General features: G+C 45.7%; 1 protein-coding gene across 1 annotated transcript in view; it reads right to left on the bottom strand.

Moving 5' to 3' along the window:
* Window positions 1-7,166: 7,166 nt before the first annotated feature.
* The window catches only part of ATRN (attractin), a 120,091-nt gene continuing 114,106 nt past the window's right edge, over window positions 7,167-13,151 (bottom strand). Inside the window, exon 29 of the mRNA XM_010580827.1 lies at window positions 7,167-12,803. Coding sequence (XP_010579129.1) covers window positions 12,679-12,803 — 125 coding nt within the window. The 3' untranslated portion in view covers window positions 7,167-12,678. The remainder of the gene's footprint in view (window positions 12,804-13,151) is intronic.

Raw genomic sequence — 13,151 nt, 5'->3', positions numbered from 1 at the left:
CCTTGAGGTCCTCAGGGCTGTAGCACCTGGTTGTCCTAATCCAGGGCCGTGCAAAGGAACACGCCAAGGTCCAAGTCTTGCGTGCAGGGTGCCAGGTCACACCCTGAACCAAAACTTGCATGGGAGGTCTTCACTGCCAAGAGGCTCACCCAGATCAGAAAAGCAGGCAGGGAGGTAGCGCGACAGCCAGGGAAGTCTCTTACCTCCCTTCAAAGTGCCGTGGCCATGCACTGAGTTGCCATGAACATCTCCCCTTCATCCAGGCCACTGGTGTCCTCTGAGGGACCGTGGAGCCGTCGCTGCACCAAGTGACACAACTACTAGCTGCAACTCTGCAACACTTGTCTTCTCTGAGCCATAGGTGAGAAAAGGGATTACAGCCCGATGCTCAGCCCTTCAAAGGCAAGGAACTACCTCAACATCATGAGGTCATGCTGTGAATTGCCTTCTTCTGCCGCTTTCCTTTCGAGTCCTGTAGTCATGCCCTCTTCTTCTACACATCCCGCCCCGGCAAGTCTGTCTCCACCAGCCTTTAATCTTGCACAGGCTGAGTCTCTGTGTAGGATGGACATGCAAGTGTCAGCTGCTTTCCAGGAGTTCCCACTCCTGCAGTCTCTCGTGGCTCCGCTCCTGTGTCTCTTACAACTCACCGGCGGTGATGTTGAAATGCCACCTTGCCATTTCCTTCCCTGATCGACAGCCAGCAGAGTTAGACTTTTTCTAGGTGGTCAGGATGACTGGCAACCCTTAGGACTGGTATGCTGTGAAAAATAGATGTGGAGAACCCTACTCATAGACTAGAGGGGATGGAGGAGACCTCCAGAGGTTACCTAGTCCATTATCATGCCCCACAGCAGGACCAATGGTCTGATTACACTTTCTGGCAGATTTATCTTAAAGGATTTTTAGCAATTTCAGTGAGACATCATCATGTCCCCTGGATTTATATCTTGCTTATGTTGTTAGTTGTCTCTAAGCATCACAGGCCAACGAGACACTGAATTCCCATTGCAGTGTCTTCTCAAGTCCTCAGTTTTGGAAGGATGGCAGACCAACAGCCAAAAGGGAGGCTGCAGGAGGTGACAGCCAGCTACCATGGATCATATCACAGAGGCATTGCGTGAGAAGCTAAAAAACCATGGCAGCGGTCTGCCGGGATCCCTGCGAAAACTGCAGTGAGTTAGTGTAAATGGGTGTCTGCTAGAGGGGCTTCTTCCCCACGCCCTTGATTGAGGGGCCTCAGAAGCATCAGTGGAGTTGAGGTTGCAGGTCTGAAGATGCACTCCCTGTCCTCACCCTTTGTCCTGTGCCGTGAGTTTGGATACAGCATCCTTCAGGTACTGTCCCACACCAGGTCTGCACTCCTGGGGGTTCCCTGCGGTTTGGGGATGCTTCGAAATGAAGTGAGTAAGGCACAGAGCAAGGAGCCTCTCACCCAGCAGGAAAGAGCCAGGGCGTTGGGATGGACAGTCGTATTACACAGAATTTAAAAAAAAAAAAAAAAATCCCCAAACCTGCATGACTTTTTCCTGATCATTTAATCCTTTTTGCCAATATTTAATATGTCAATTCTCCCTCCAAGCCTGTTCACGAATCAAACTTTGCAAAAAAGGATGGCTTTTGAGCAGTCCTTTTGGAGGAAGAAAACCCAGTTACATTCCTCCCCACCCACAAACACATGCGTGCACAGACCATTTCTTTTCCCTTGTGAGAAGTCAGTAATTTTTTTAAATGAAATTTCATTTCTGTTGAACTCTGTGAAGTGAACCACGGATCTTCATTTTTAAGCCTCTTGACCAACCACCAAAGTCATAGCAGCTGCTTGTAAAGGCAAAGGACTGACCGAGCCAAGAGAGAGAAAGGGAGACAATATTTTGGGGGATTACTTCATACCTGGGGATTTTCATAAGCACAAAGAAGAGTCATGGGAAAAAAAAAAAAAAAGAAAAAAAAAAAAAAAAAAAAAGAACCAGCCAAACTTTCTGTAGCCACTGAACTCTATTTTTTCGGCTGCTCAGCACCGTTCCCAGTGGCTTGGCAGTCCTGAAAGCCCGTGAAATATTGTGTATGTACAAATACCACATCGTCATCAAAGCAAGAACGTGAGCAGGGAGGGAGATGCCGCGGCGGGGAGCCGGTGCTGGAGCAATAACCCCGTAGGTAGCAGGGCGATGGTAAAGGCTGCGTGTGTGCGTGTACGCAGGGGAGGAGGGTTGACGTCTGCCTGTACTACTGGGGTATAACCTGTGCTTATCTCTTCTGTACATGTCAATATTCAAACATATCCATGAATAAAGCACACATGCATTTTCCTGACCCCCTCCTTGCTCCCGTCTGCGATGCCGGGTTGTCCGTGCCCGCACGCCCAGCTCACCGGTCCCGTGCCGTAAGGGCAGCTGGAAGAACTCGGGGGATGTTTTGGGGGGGGGGTGTTGGCAGAGCGGTGGGGCTCAGCTGCCCCATGCTTGGCTGGAAACCCAGCTCTGATCTGCTGCCTACCAGCAAGAAGGGGCAGGAGGTGAAAAACCATCTCTGCTGAGATGGAAAGACATCAGTGCCACCCACAATGGGACACGGACCCACGCGAGTCCTGGGGCTGCTTGTGCTGCAGGCGGGGGTGACACACGCCAAGCTTTGGGAAGAATTTGGGGGAGATTGAGCTCAAAGCTGGTGCCAGCGCAGGAGGAGGGAGGCATTGCAAGACGTAGCGAGGATGGGAATAATCGCACCCGCAATTAGTGGCACGTGGAGCCACTTATGCTGCGATGCCACCACGTAACCCGGGTGGGTGGAAATAACTGGGGGCGGTTGGTGCTGCACCCTCCCGCAGGGCACAGGAGGAGGGGAGATGGAGGAGGAGGGAGGGGGGGGGTTCATGCCAGCCGGGGAGACTTCTGTTCATGCCACAAACATCTGTGAGTTATTTTTGGCAACTTTAAAAAAAAAAAAAAGAAATCACAGGGAAATTGATTAGAGGCAAATTGAATGTTTTCTTGCCAATTTTGGGTGAAAAAAAAATTCTGGAAAACAGATAGATATTAAATTCATACAAAAATACCGAGTGAAATTCAAGTTGGTTCCTAAACACAAAGGGAGTTCAAGGTCGAACCCAGAAACGTAGCACCTTTTCTTCCTGAAAATCGTGTTTGTCTTCATGTGTGCACGAAGCAGCTGAGGATGCAGAGGGGGAGCGAAGCCTGAGGGTTTGGGCCAGACTTGGGACATTCGTCAAAGCCCTTTCCTTCCCCACAACACGTGGGCCGTTTTGTCCGCTGGGGTTTTGCCGACCCGAAGAAAATTTCCTGCGAAAGTTCCAGCCGGTTGAACCTGAAATGTGCTGTAAAAACATGGCAGGTTTGATGTATTTTCCCAGCTTCTTGGCAGGTAGTTGCGTGACCAAGGTCGGCACCTGAAAAGCTGGTGGGGCTGGTCTGGGGACAGGGGGACAACCACCAGAGCCACCAGGGCCAGTGTCAGTGGTGTCGAATCATGGAATCGTGGAATCGTTTAGGTTGGAAAAGACTTTTAAGATCACCGAGTCCAACCGTCAACCCAACACCCCCATGCCCACTAAACCGTGTCCTGTGAAGGAGACCACAGGACTCTAGATGGGACAACATGTGCTGGTTTGATTGATACTGGGAGACACGTGGGACTGGTTAGGACACCCTTGCTCTGGGTCATAGCAACTTGCTTCAAGCAAGCCTGGAAATCACCCTAAGTTTAGGGTGAAGAGATTTTTGGAGCAGGAGCACCGCTAATAGCTAGAGGGGGCTTTGCCAGACCCTCACGTCTATCACATCTCTGGGACTGGGCATGGTTTTAGGGGGGCACTGGCTGTGCCCACAACAAAACTGAGCCCCACTCCCTCCTCCAACCAGGGATATCAGATAAGGACAAACGCTGAAGCAAGAGCAGGTGAAGTGATTTTCCCCAATTCCCAGAGAAAAAGTCCTACAACCTCCAGAGCCCCCAGGGCAGAGAAGAGCCCGGGCATCTCCAGAGGCTCGGAGGAGAGACCCGTGGGCAGGATCCGATGGAGACCAAGGATCCTCCTCGTGCTGCGACTGCAGACGCAGCACAAGCAAAATCCTGCAGCTGATGTACAACCGCTGCGAGGGAACGTTTAAAGCCGAAACAATTTACCATCCGTTATCTCCATGCAAACGGTGCTAATGTGCTGATAGGGGTGGATGCATCTCGCCTCGGTTATTAAAATGTTGTCTTTCCATGCCGAGTGTGGAAACGACGGATGTTAGCCAAAGGGAAGCGCTGCAGAATTAGCTCTGACATGAAAAATGTTCAAAGCGTTTCTTTTTCTTTTTTTTTTTTTTCCTAAGGAGAAGTGGAAATGATTTCTGGTGGGAGCAGGGATCCCAGGGAACATGTCAATGGAAATACTGCCAGTCACACTGTCAGAGGCACGGTGTGGCTGCAGACTGGAAAGCAGACCTGATAAAACAGTCAGCGAGCTGCTGGTGGGACAGATGGAGAAACGCAGACACCAGAGTTATCTCCACGCTCTGCTTTTAATTCCCCGTCACAATGATGCTTTTTGATCAGCTGTCACAACCCAGACCTTACCGCTTAAAACTCTGCTTCCAAACTAAATTCGGGGCTCAGCATGAGGTCCAGGAGAGATTAAATCCCATCCTCCCGCGGCATCACTGGTCACCACCGGTGGGGTGAGATGAGAAACAGCCCTGGTCCTGCAGGCTGCGTGCACGTCGAGCTGCACTCTGGGCTTCTCACCAGCGGCAGGGCGATAAAAGCAGGGGAGCGGGTCGTTATCCTCTCCGTTAGAGCCAGAGTGGCCAGAAGCACTTTTGGAAGCGTCTTTTGGCTTAATTCCCTGCAGATGTGGCTTCTGGGAGATGCTCGGGAAGGTCTGAGGCGGGGGGGGACCCAGGAACACAGAGAAGCAGAGGGGGAAGGAAGGGTCTGGTCGTGAATCTCAGTGTCGGATGTTGCTCTTTTATTTGGGGACAGATCTTACTTGCCCTAAGATGTCCCTAGTGCAGAGCTCGTCACTGAGTCACTGGAGTCACCGAGGAGAAAACAGCCCTCCAAGGCCACCATGACCTGACCTCGGTATTGGCCATAGAGCGATGATGGGTGTCCCAGAATCGTGTGACCGAGGGTGTCGGGGCTATCTGCGTTGCAGACACAGTTCAGGGAGGTGTTGCTGTTCCCAGCCACCCCTGCAATGGGGAACACTGGGACCTCAGCCCACCTCTAACTGATGGTGATACCTGGGGCCTGAAGAACCGCCAGCCAGTAAACTCATCAGCAGGTCCCATCGGTCATCTTATTAAAAGATATCCCCCCCACCTACTTTAGCTTATGCCTTTGCAAAAGTCTCCTGAGTGTTCATTTTGTCACTCCAGCCCCTGCTTCGTTGCTACTTAATGAGTTCAGAAACCAAAAACCCCAAGGAGAAACACGAGAACCTCTGCAAATTATTTTTGCCCAAATGGCAGGCTAGGTGTTAGCTATGGAGCTCTGGCTCATTTGCACAGCTCTCTTTTCTCCTCTCTTCCCATTAAGGGTGGAAAAAAAGCAAATGTTGGTGTTTTCACCAGACCAATAGACAATTTTACTACCAACCAGCGATGTGTAACCCATCCAGAAGTTGCCCCACCTGGGTAAGGAGAACCACCTCCCAGCCTCCAGTCCAGGCTTTCTTTAGGGTGGTTGAATTCAATTGAATGCTCTGTAAAAAGACTTCAAATTGCCTCCCCTCTCTCTGTAGATGATTGATACTTAAGCCTCGTCGAAAGAAAAGCTGCGTGGCAAATACCTCTCCGGCTCCTTACCCAACGGCGTTCATTAATGATAGGTGACAGCGAAGAGCGTTGTCAGAAAGCCTCCGTGCTCTCGTCCACTCCTTCCCTGCAAACCTCTTTTCTTTGCTACAGAAGAGGAAAAATCAGAGCAGGGATGAAATATGGCCCCAAACCTCTACGTTTTATCCCGCTGTCCGAAATGAGCTTAAACTAGCTTTCGAACCGCTGCCCCCTGCCCACTTCATTTCAAGTCTGGACACACCACGCTGTGCTTTCAGACTGGCATGCTCGCTCAGCTCGGCAGCAATTTCTGAGAATTGGGCTTTGGCATCCAAGTTTAATGCCATGGGATGAAGTAGCACAAGTGTCTTAGGAGACGGCGATGACTGAAACCTTCATGGCTCATAAATGCCAGGTTCAACTCTGCTTCATCTCAGCAGTGCTTAATTTCAAAGCTGAAGAGCGACATAAAAATAAATGGAGAACAACGGATTGCGTCTTGGCAGGGATCTGTTTTTGGATGCCGGGTGTGCTGCACGCGGGCTTCCAAGGGGTGGGAGAGGAGAGGTCACCTCCGACTTTGCTCTCCTAGCTTTTGCGTGCATCTGAAACACCAGCTGGCACCAACATTTGATAAGGTTGCAAAATTATTCGCAAAACTCTTTGGATGATGCAGTCTCCAGGGGTGTCAGATTTTTCTCCTCTGATTCAAAGGAAGGAGCGGTTTAGTGGAAAAATTAGCAGTAAGAAAGGGAAGAGACTGAGATTTTCTACTTCTTGGGCTTATTTAAACCCTGAACGCAGACGCTCTGAGCTTTGGGGCAGGAATACAGTTGCCGAACCAAATAAAGACCCGCCCTATCACGACAGCAAGGACTCACGACCCCAGCGTCAAGGAGGTTGGAGCAAATATATTCCCTCTCCAGCCCTGACCATCCCAGGTGACCCGTACAGAGGACGAGCCCCTTTTTCTCTGCGATAAAGACTTTGACCCCTCTGTAGGATGCTCTTCCCTTCCACCCCCCTTCAGAGACAGCCGTGGAGAAGAGGAGGGAGCGGAGCTTCTCTAAGGCACCTTAGGGAAGACGTAGGCGAGGGCGATGGGTTTGGGGGATCGCAAGGCGGCGTGCAGACACAGCAGCTACCCCCCGTCCTTCGGTGGAGGACCCGACCTCTTTTTCCTCCTCCCAAACTCGAAAGCCGGCACAGGACGGACAGAGCCCGCTCACGGAGTCGCGAACACCTCGAGATCCAGCGCTGTTGTGGTAGAAACTCACCCTCAGCCCAGGCAGGAGTCTTCAAAAACATCTTGAGTTATTTCCTCCCCCCATTTTAAGAAAGAGGGGGGGAAAAGAAGAAGGAAAAGCAGGGGAAAACCAATTTAACCAGATCATCTACTTTTTATTTCAGAGGAAAGATTTGCATTATTTACTTTTATTTATATACATGTACTTCACATTTGTATTTAAAATGCACAGACCTCCCAATAATTTTCTCGTTCCTGCTTTAAATTAGCTGTTATTTTACAATACAAAAAATTATACCAAAAACTGCAGTCCTAAATGTGTGTATGTATAACACCCACAACCCCCGGCAATGAAATAGTTTACAATACTTGCTCATATTTACATATGAATGCAATAAATGCTAAATTATACATATTAACAAACTAAGCTCAAGTCTGAACACAGATAAGAATCGTAAATAATTACAGAACAAAGAAAAAAATCCAGAATACAATTAATTCAAGGATCTTAGTGTAAAGAACATTTATTGTGCACAAATTTCAGAGTAATATAAAACTCTATTTTTATTTTCTTTTTGCTTTTTTTTAAAAAAAAAATAATGGACTGACATATGTTACACTCCTCCACAATTTTTAATTTTTTTTCTTCTTCTTTCTTCTGGTGATGTTTGTGGAATCAATGATAAATGTAGAGGAAATATGTAAAGAACTATAGTACCTGGAAGACGCACAAAAATAGTCCACGTGTAGTGTTAGAACGAAATAATAAACTGAACAAAACCTGCCCTGATGCAGAAGCAGAAAACCCCAGCACATCCACATTATTGTAGTATTCCTAGCAATGGAAACTAATTTAATTTAAGCAGCTACCAACAGAAAGAGCGTGAATTTGACTAAAATTGCCAACAACACATCCGAAAATGAGAAACGCACACCTATCCCTCCCTTCCCTTTGCTCCCGCATCCCTGAACGCTCCGGCGCGCATCTGCCAGTGGGACTTTTCCATTTAAAACACGCACGACTCTCCCAACCTGCTTTTGCAGCTTCGCTCCGGCGGCTCCGAAAACCCCAAACCCCCTCCCTCCCTTTCCCCTACGGTATTCCCAAATGAAGATAAAAAGGAAACGGGAAAAGAAGAGACATCGGCAGCTTACTGCGAGTTGGATGGATGAGTTTAGAAGTCGCTCCTGGCACGGAGGGTCCGTTCTTTGCTTTCTCGCAAGCTCAGTGCCGGCAAATCCCTGTTTGCAGGGAAAAGGGTTTTGCAGGTTCAAAGATGGAGCTGATGCTCCGACCCTAACTCGGGGTCTCGTGGAAAAGAAAAAGCAGCTGCTAACATCGGGAGCAGTTAAGGACAGAGAAATCAGCCTCATCTTTGCGGCACTGGACCTTCGGCGGGTCATGGGGAAAGCCTCAATTTTTATTTCAGCCTCTCGAGTGAGGGTATTTCATCAAAAGCTCATTTCAGCTTATTTAGGGCCAAGCAAGCTGAGCTGCCATTTTAAAACCACACTATAAGCCCAGCGACTACGTATTTTGGTAAACGCTTGCTGCAGGGAAAATGATGTTTCTGAGCAATATTTAGTATACAAACTACCCCTAAGAAGCGTGTATCTGCCAACAGGGCCTGTCATGCTTTTATGGTACCATACCATCAAATTTTGCTACATTATACGCTATGACTTTATGCTAATCACAGACATTACCCCATCATGTATAGCTTTATTTTGGCAATTTCGATACAGCACATTTTAAGCCCAGGGAGAGTGGCAATAACTCAAAGTTGTGTCTCATAAATCTTCTTGTATCCAACACCTTGACCCATGCTGTGGCAGGGTCTCCTGTCACTCACGCTACAACAGTCCAGAGAAAATCCTGGGCTAAAAAGAATGGAAAACGGTGCACCAAAAAAAAATATATGTGATTTGGAGATCCAATGGCACTGTTGCTTTCTAGAATAAAAGGGCTACAACATTTCTGATTTTTAAATTTTTTTTTTTTTTTTCAAAAGGCTACTCTCAAAGAATAGAATTGTTCTGAGGGCTGAGACCTTGAATGCTGAATTTCAGCCAGTTATAAACGCTTGAAAATAGTGATTTTGAATGGAAATCGCTGGCACAATCTTAATGGTAGAGGCTTAAACTGCTGACTTAATCCTCCAAGTAATGACTACTTTAAGTACATTTATTACTTGTCTTCAAGCGTTTTTTTTTCCCCCTTTCAAATGGAAGAGCTGTATTTTACTGCGCTTATACATTTAAGTGAAATGCATTTGAATACATAAAAGTCAAGTTATGCCTCCCTGCTTTATACTGCAAGATATCACGAATATAATTTGATGTTTCTTTAAAGCTCTGGAAAGTTATCTAATACTCATCATATGAAGAAGTTATTAAGACAAAACTCATACATCATTTAAAATGCATCAAAAATACATTCAATATTTTTCTGGTTTATATACACTTTAAATCTTTCAATGTTCTGCACGCTACTGTATAGTTTATGTACAAGTGCAAAATTGGTGTGTTATTTTTCATTTATTTACAGATTCTCCCATGAAATAAGGTTGCTCTTCCCCCGCCCTCACCTCCAAAAGAAATAAACCCACAAATCCTTCACTTTTGATATTGGCCTGGTGATAAACCACCGACAATTCTTCTTCCCCCCATCCATTCCCACCTTCGTCTCTGTTTTACCTTTAAGTTGGGATGAAACTGTTTGCAGCAGAAATATGTATGAGAGTTCTCTTTTTCCCTCATCAATATGGAGATAAGATGCAGAGCAGAGCTACATCCTAAAGGAGCTGTTTCATTTTATTTATATAAATAAGTCTTGTTCCTCTATTTACATTTTTTGGTTCTGCTAAACCTCAAAGTTTGATCATTTTTGCTCGTCTTTCCAAGATCTGACACCTCACTTTGTGGCTACACTTCTGGGCACGCTCCACCATAAGCTTTTGAGACCAGACAACCCAGCTCTCCAGGGGAAAAAAAAAAAAAAACAAACCACATTTACATCTTTTTGTTAACATAAAACTACATCACTCCTCCAGGCCTATTGTTCTGAAAGCTGTTTCTGTTCAAGAAAACCTAAGCAACAACTTTTAAGCACCTGCTTAAGTGCTGTCCTGAATATGGAGACTTAAGCACAAGAGCTTTCTCAAGTTGGGTTGGCAGTTCTCCTCCCCAAAAAAGCGTTGGAGAAACAAGACGACGACATCTCTGAACATGAGGATGTGCATCACGACCGAAAACAGGTAAAGTAATAACAGGGGAGGGATTTTAGTCCAGTATTATTTCTCTAGTTCAGGTTAGCCTTATACACATAGGAAGTTAGAAAATATTTTCAGGAGATGAATCTGTCTGAGGTAATCTGTGCATCAGTTAAAACTTAAATTGCCTAAACCCCTTCAATTCTAAAGCACAAAGCTCACCCCTTTCTATCCCATAATTTCTTCTCCCCAGAGGGCAGTTAACTTCTAGTTTAGAAACGGATGCATTTTTTTTATATATATATATAAATATATATATAAAAATACACACACACACGTGTATATATATAAAATGCATTTTTTCGACAATATTTTTTCTGCAGTCCCATTGTATTTATTAAATGACACATTAAATCAGAATTATAATCCACCACTGTCTTTAAACCAGCAGGCTGTCCCCCATCACTGCCGTCCAGACACGCACAGCAATTCATGTCTTTATTGCGATGCCACCGCGCTCCAAAGAGCTTCTTTAAAATACATGGTTAAAAAAACAAACCAAAACCAAAAATGAGTGGCTGATATGTGATCGATCACCAAAACATGCACAAAAAAAAAAAGACGCAGTTACTTGGGTTTCGTTTTGGAAAAAGGGTGCTACCTGGCCAGAAGACTCAAGAGCACTTTCCTTCGCTGCCCTCGATTTGTTAGTTCTCCATTTCATAAATACTAGATGTCCTCATCAGAAACCAGCAACTTGGCGACCTGAATGAAACTGCACTTACTGTGATTAGCCAACAATTACACGCCTCGTTTGGCACCTTCACGTAACATCTTCCTACCGGCTTCAACATCACAACTTTGCGTGGCCCCGGCACTGCGCCACGCTCCAAAATCGAGGGAGACATCGGGCACTGGCATGTGCAGACTGGATGGGTCAAGTCCAACCTTGAACCTCAAAACATAATTCCAACTAGTCAGAGTACCTGAGACGGTTTGATACGTCCCCCAAAAGCCAAGCCTTAACTTTGCTGTTTGCAAGTCCCTTCCTTTTCACCAACGAGCCACGTCCTTCAACGTCTACGAGAGTTCAACCCCAATGGGAAACCTTCTTCAATGTCTACGAGAGTTCAACCCCAATGGGAAATATCAGTAACTGATCGTGTAGAACTCAAACCTGTGGCCAAACGAAGCTGCTCTCCTTGCTTTTTATTTAAAGTTCTTTTTTACTCCATCCTCAAATGATCTGGCACCTGGAGTGTTGCTTTTTGCACCCTGTAAGGAGACAGAGCAAACCTTTCTGCTGAGGAGCGATGGCTCTGAGCCCCAGCACAGCTCAGCTCCCATCCAGAAGAGTGGCAGGAGGGAAGGGGCAGGGAAAGAGGCCAAACGGGCAGAGAAAAAATCAGAAGAAATATAATGTATCTGACCTGGAACACAAACTGCTTCTATTAAAAGAGCTGGTGAAACCAGGAGTTGTCTTATGAGATACTGAAACTCTACTTTCCCTCCAGATATTTCCCATCTGGTTGAGTAGTTTTTTGGTCAGGAAAATGCCATTTTCCCCTGACTGCACGTAATATATTACAAAGAACACAGATTGCCTTGGGTGACCATATATATATATATATCTGTGTGTATATATATATTAAAAAGGAATTTAATTATGTTGAAAAGAAATGTGTGTAGCAGTCTCCTCACTCCCTAGATCTGTTCAAGTCTAGGCACTTGTGTGTGGTGTACTCCAAGCAGGTTAAGACTATGTAAACACTGAGTCCTTCAAAAGCAACATTCAACTTCTCCAGGTATTGCATGTGGTCTGAGCAACATGCAACATCAACCTTTAAACCACCCCGGCTTTTGCGTTCCTGATGTTCTGGACCATGATGACTACAAAAACGCTGTATCTGGAAGAGAGTTCCACTTAAAGAATGAGGGAATAAACATATAGTATTAAATGAAAACAAAGGATGAAGATGCTTTGAAGATTAATAGTAGTGTTTATGTGTTGAGAGCTGACACCTGTAAACACTGCATCTTTTTCTTTTTGTACAGTTTGATAAATACATGAACTACAAAGCACTTTCCATGTATAAACCTGAGTGTCATTCATATTGGACTACTGTTCTATTTACACTGACCATGAATGGTGGTGATCGGATGTTACTGGACCTGCAATAAAATTATTTTACTTTAAACTTCAAGAAAACAAAGGAGCAATCTGAAGCCACGTGTCAGTAAAACTTAAGTGGAGCAGTTGTCAAACAAAGCCAACTATCACGTAGATGAGAGAAAAAGTTGGGTTCAAGGAAGTTGTGTTTTTCTGAGTGCTTCTAGTCTCTTGTGACACAACTTGTAAATCCTTCTCCTCCTCCTCCTAGGTATTACTTTTCCATTTTGTTTAAAACCCTAAACAGTTTCTGATGTCCATGCATCAAATACAGGTTCCTGGCTGTGCAGGGGGCTGCTGTTTCCGATTTCGTATTGCACCCGATTTCTCTTTGTAGGCAATTGGCATCTGTTGCGAAATGTCCACCAGTGCACTGGCCACTGCAAGACCTGAGGCAACAAAAAAAAAAAAAAACCAGTCACGGAACAAAATAGTCACAGAAACAAATCCTTCCGCCACAGCCGAGAAAAACCCTCCAAGCCATAGAGTGAATATAATTTTTTGAGTTCTTCTTAAAAAAAGCCAACTAGAAAAGCATTTTGGCTTAAGAGATTAAACTCTAGCGGCTATTCTGAAATAAGCTTTTAAATACAGCATGTTTTATTGAAAGCAACTGCAGTAGAAAAAGCTGGAAATAAGAAGTCTGGGTATTAATGGATGTGAAACCCATAATATTGAAGGGAAGTGTCTTTCTCTGCACCAGTAGATGTGCTAGACTAAATCCTCAAAGCACACGT

The sequence above is a fragment of the Haliaeetus leucocephalus genome, unplaced genomic scaffold (genome assembly GCF_000737465.1).
Source record: "Haliaeetus leucocephalus isolate CR32 unplaced genomic scaffold, Haliaeetus_leucocephalus-4.0 Scaffold741, whole genome shotgun sequence".
NCBI classification, from domain to species: Eukaryota; Metazoa; Chordata; class Aves; order Accipitriformes; family Accipitridae; genus Haliaeetus; species Haliaeetus leucocephalus.
Note: the sequence above shows the minus strand (reverse complement) of the source record. Positions and strands in the feature narration are given on the sequence as shown.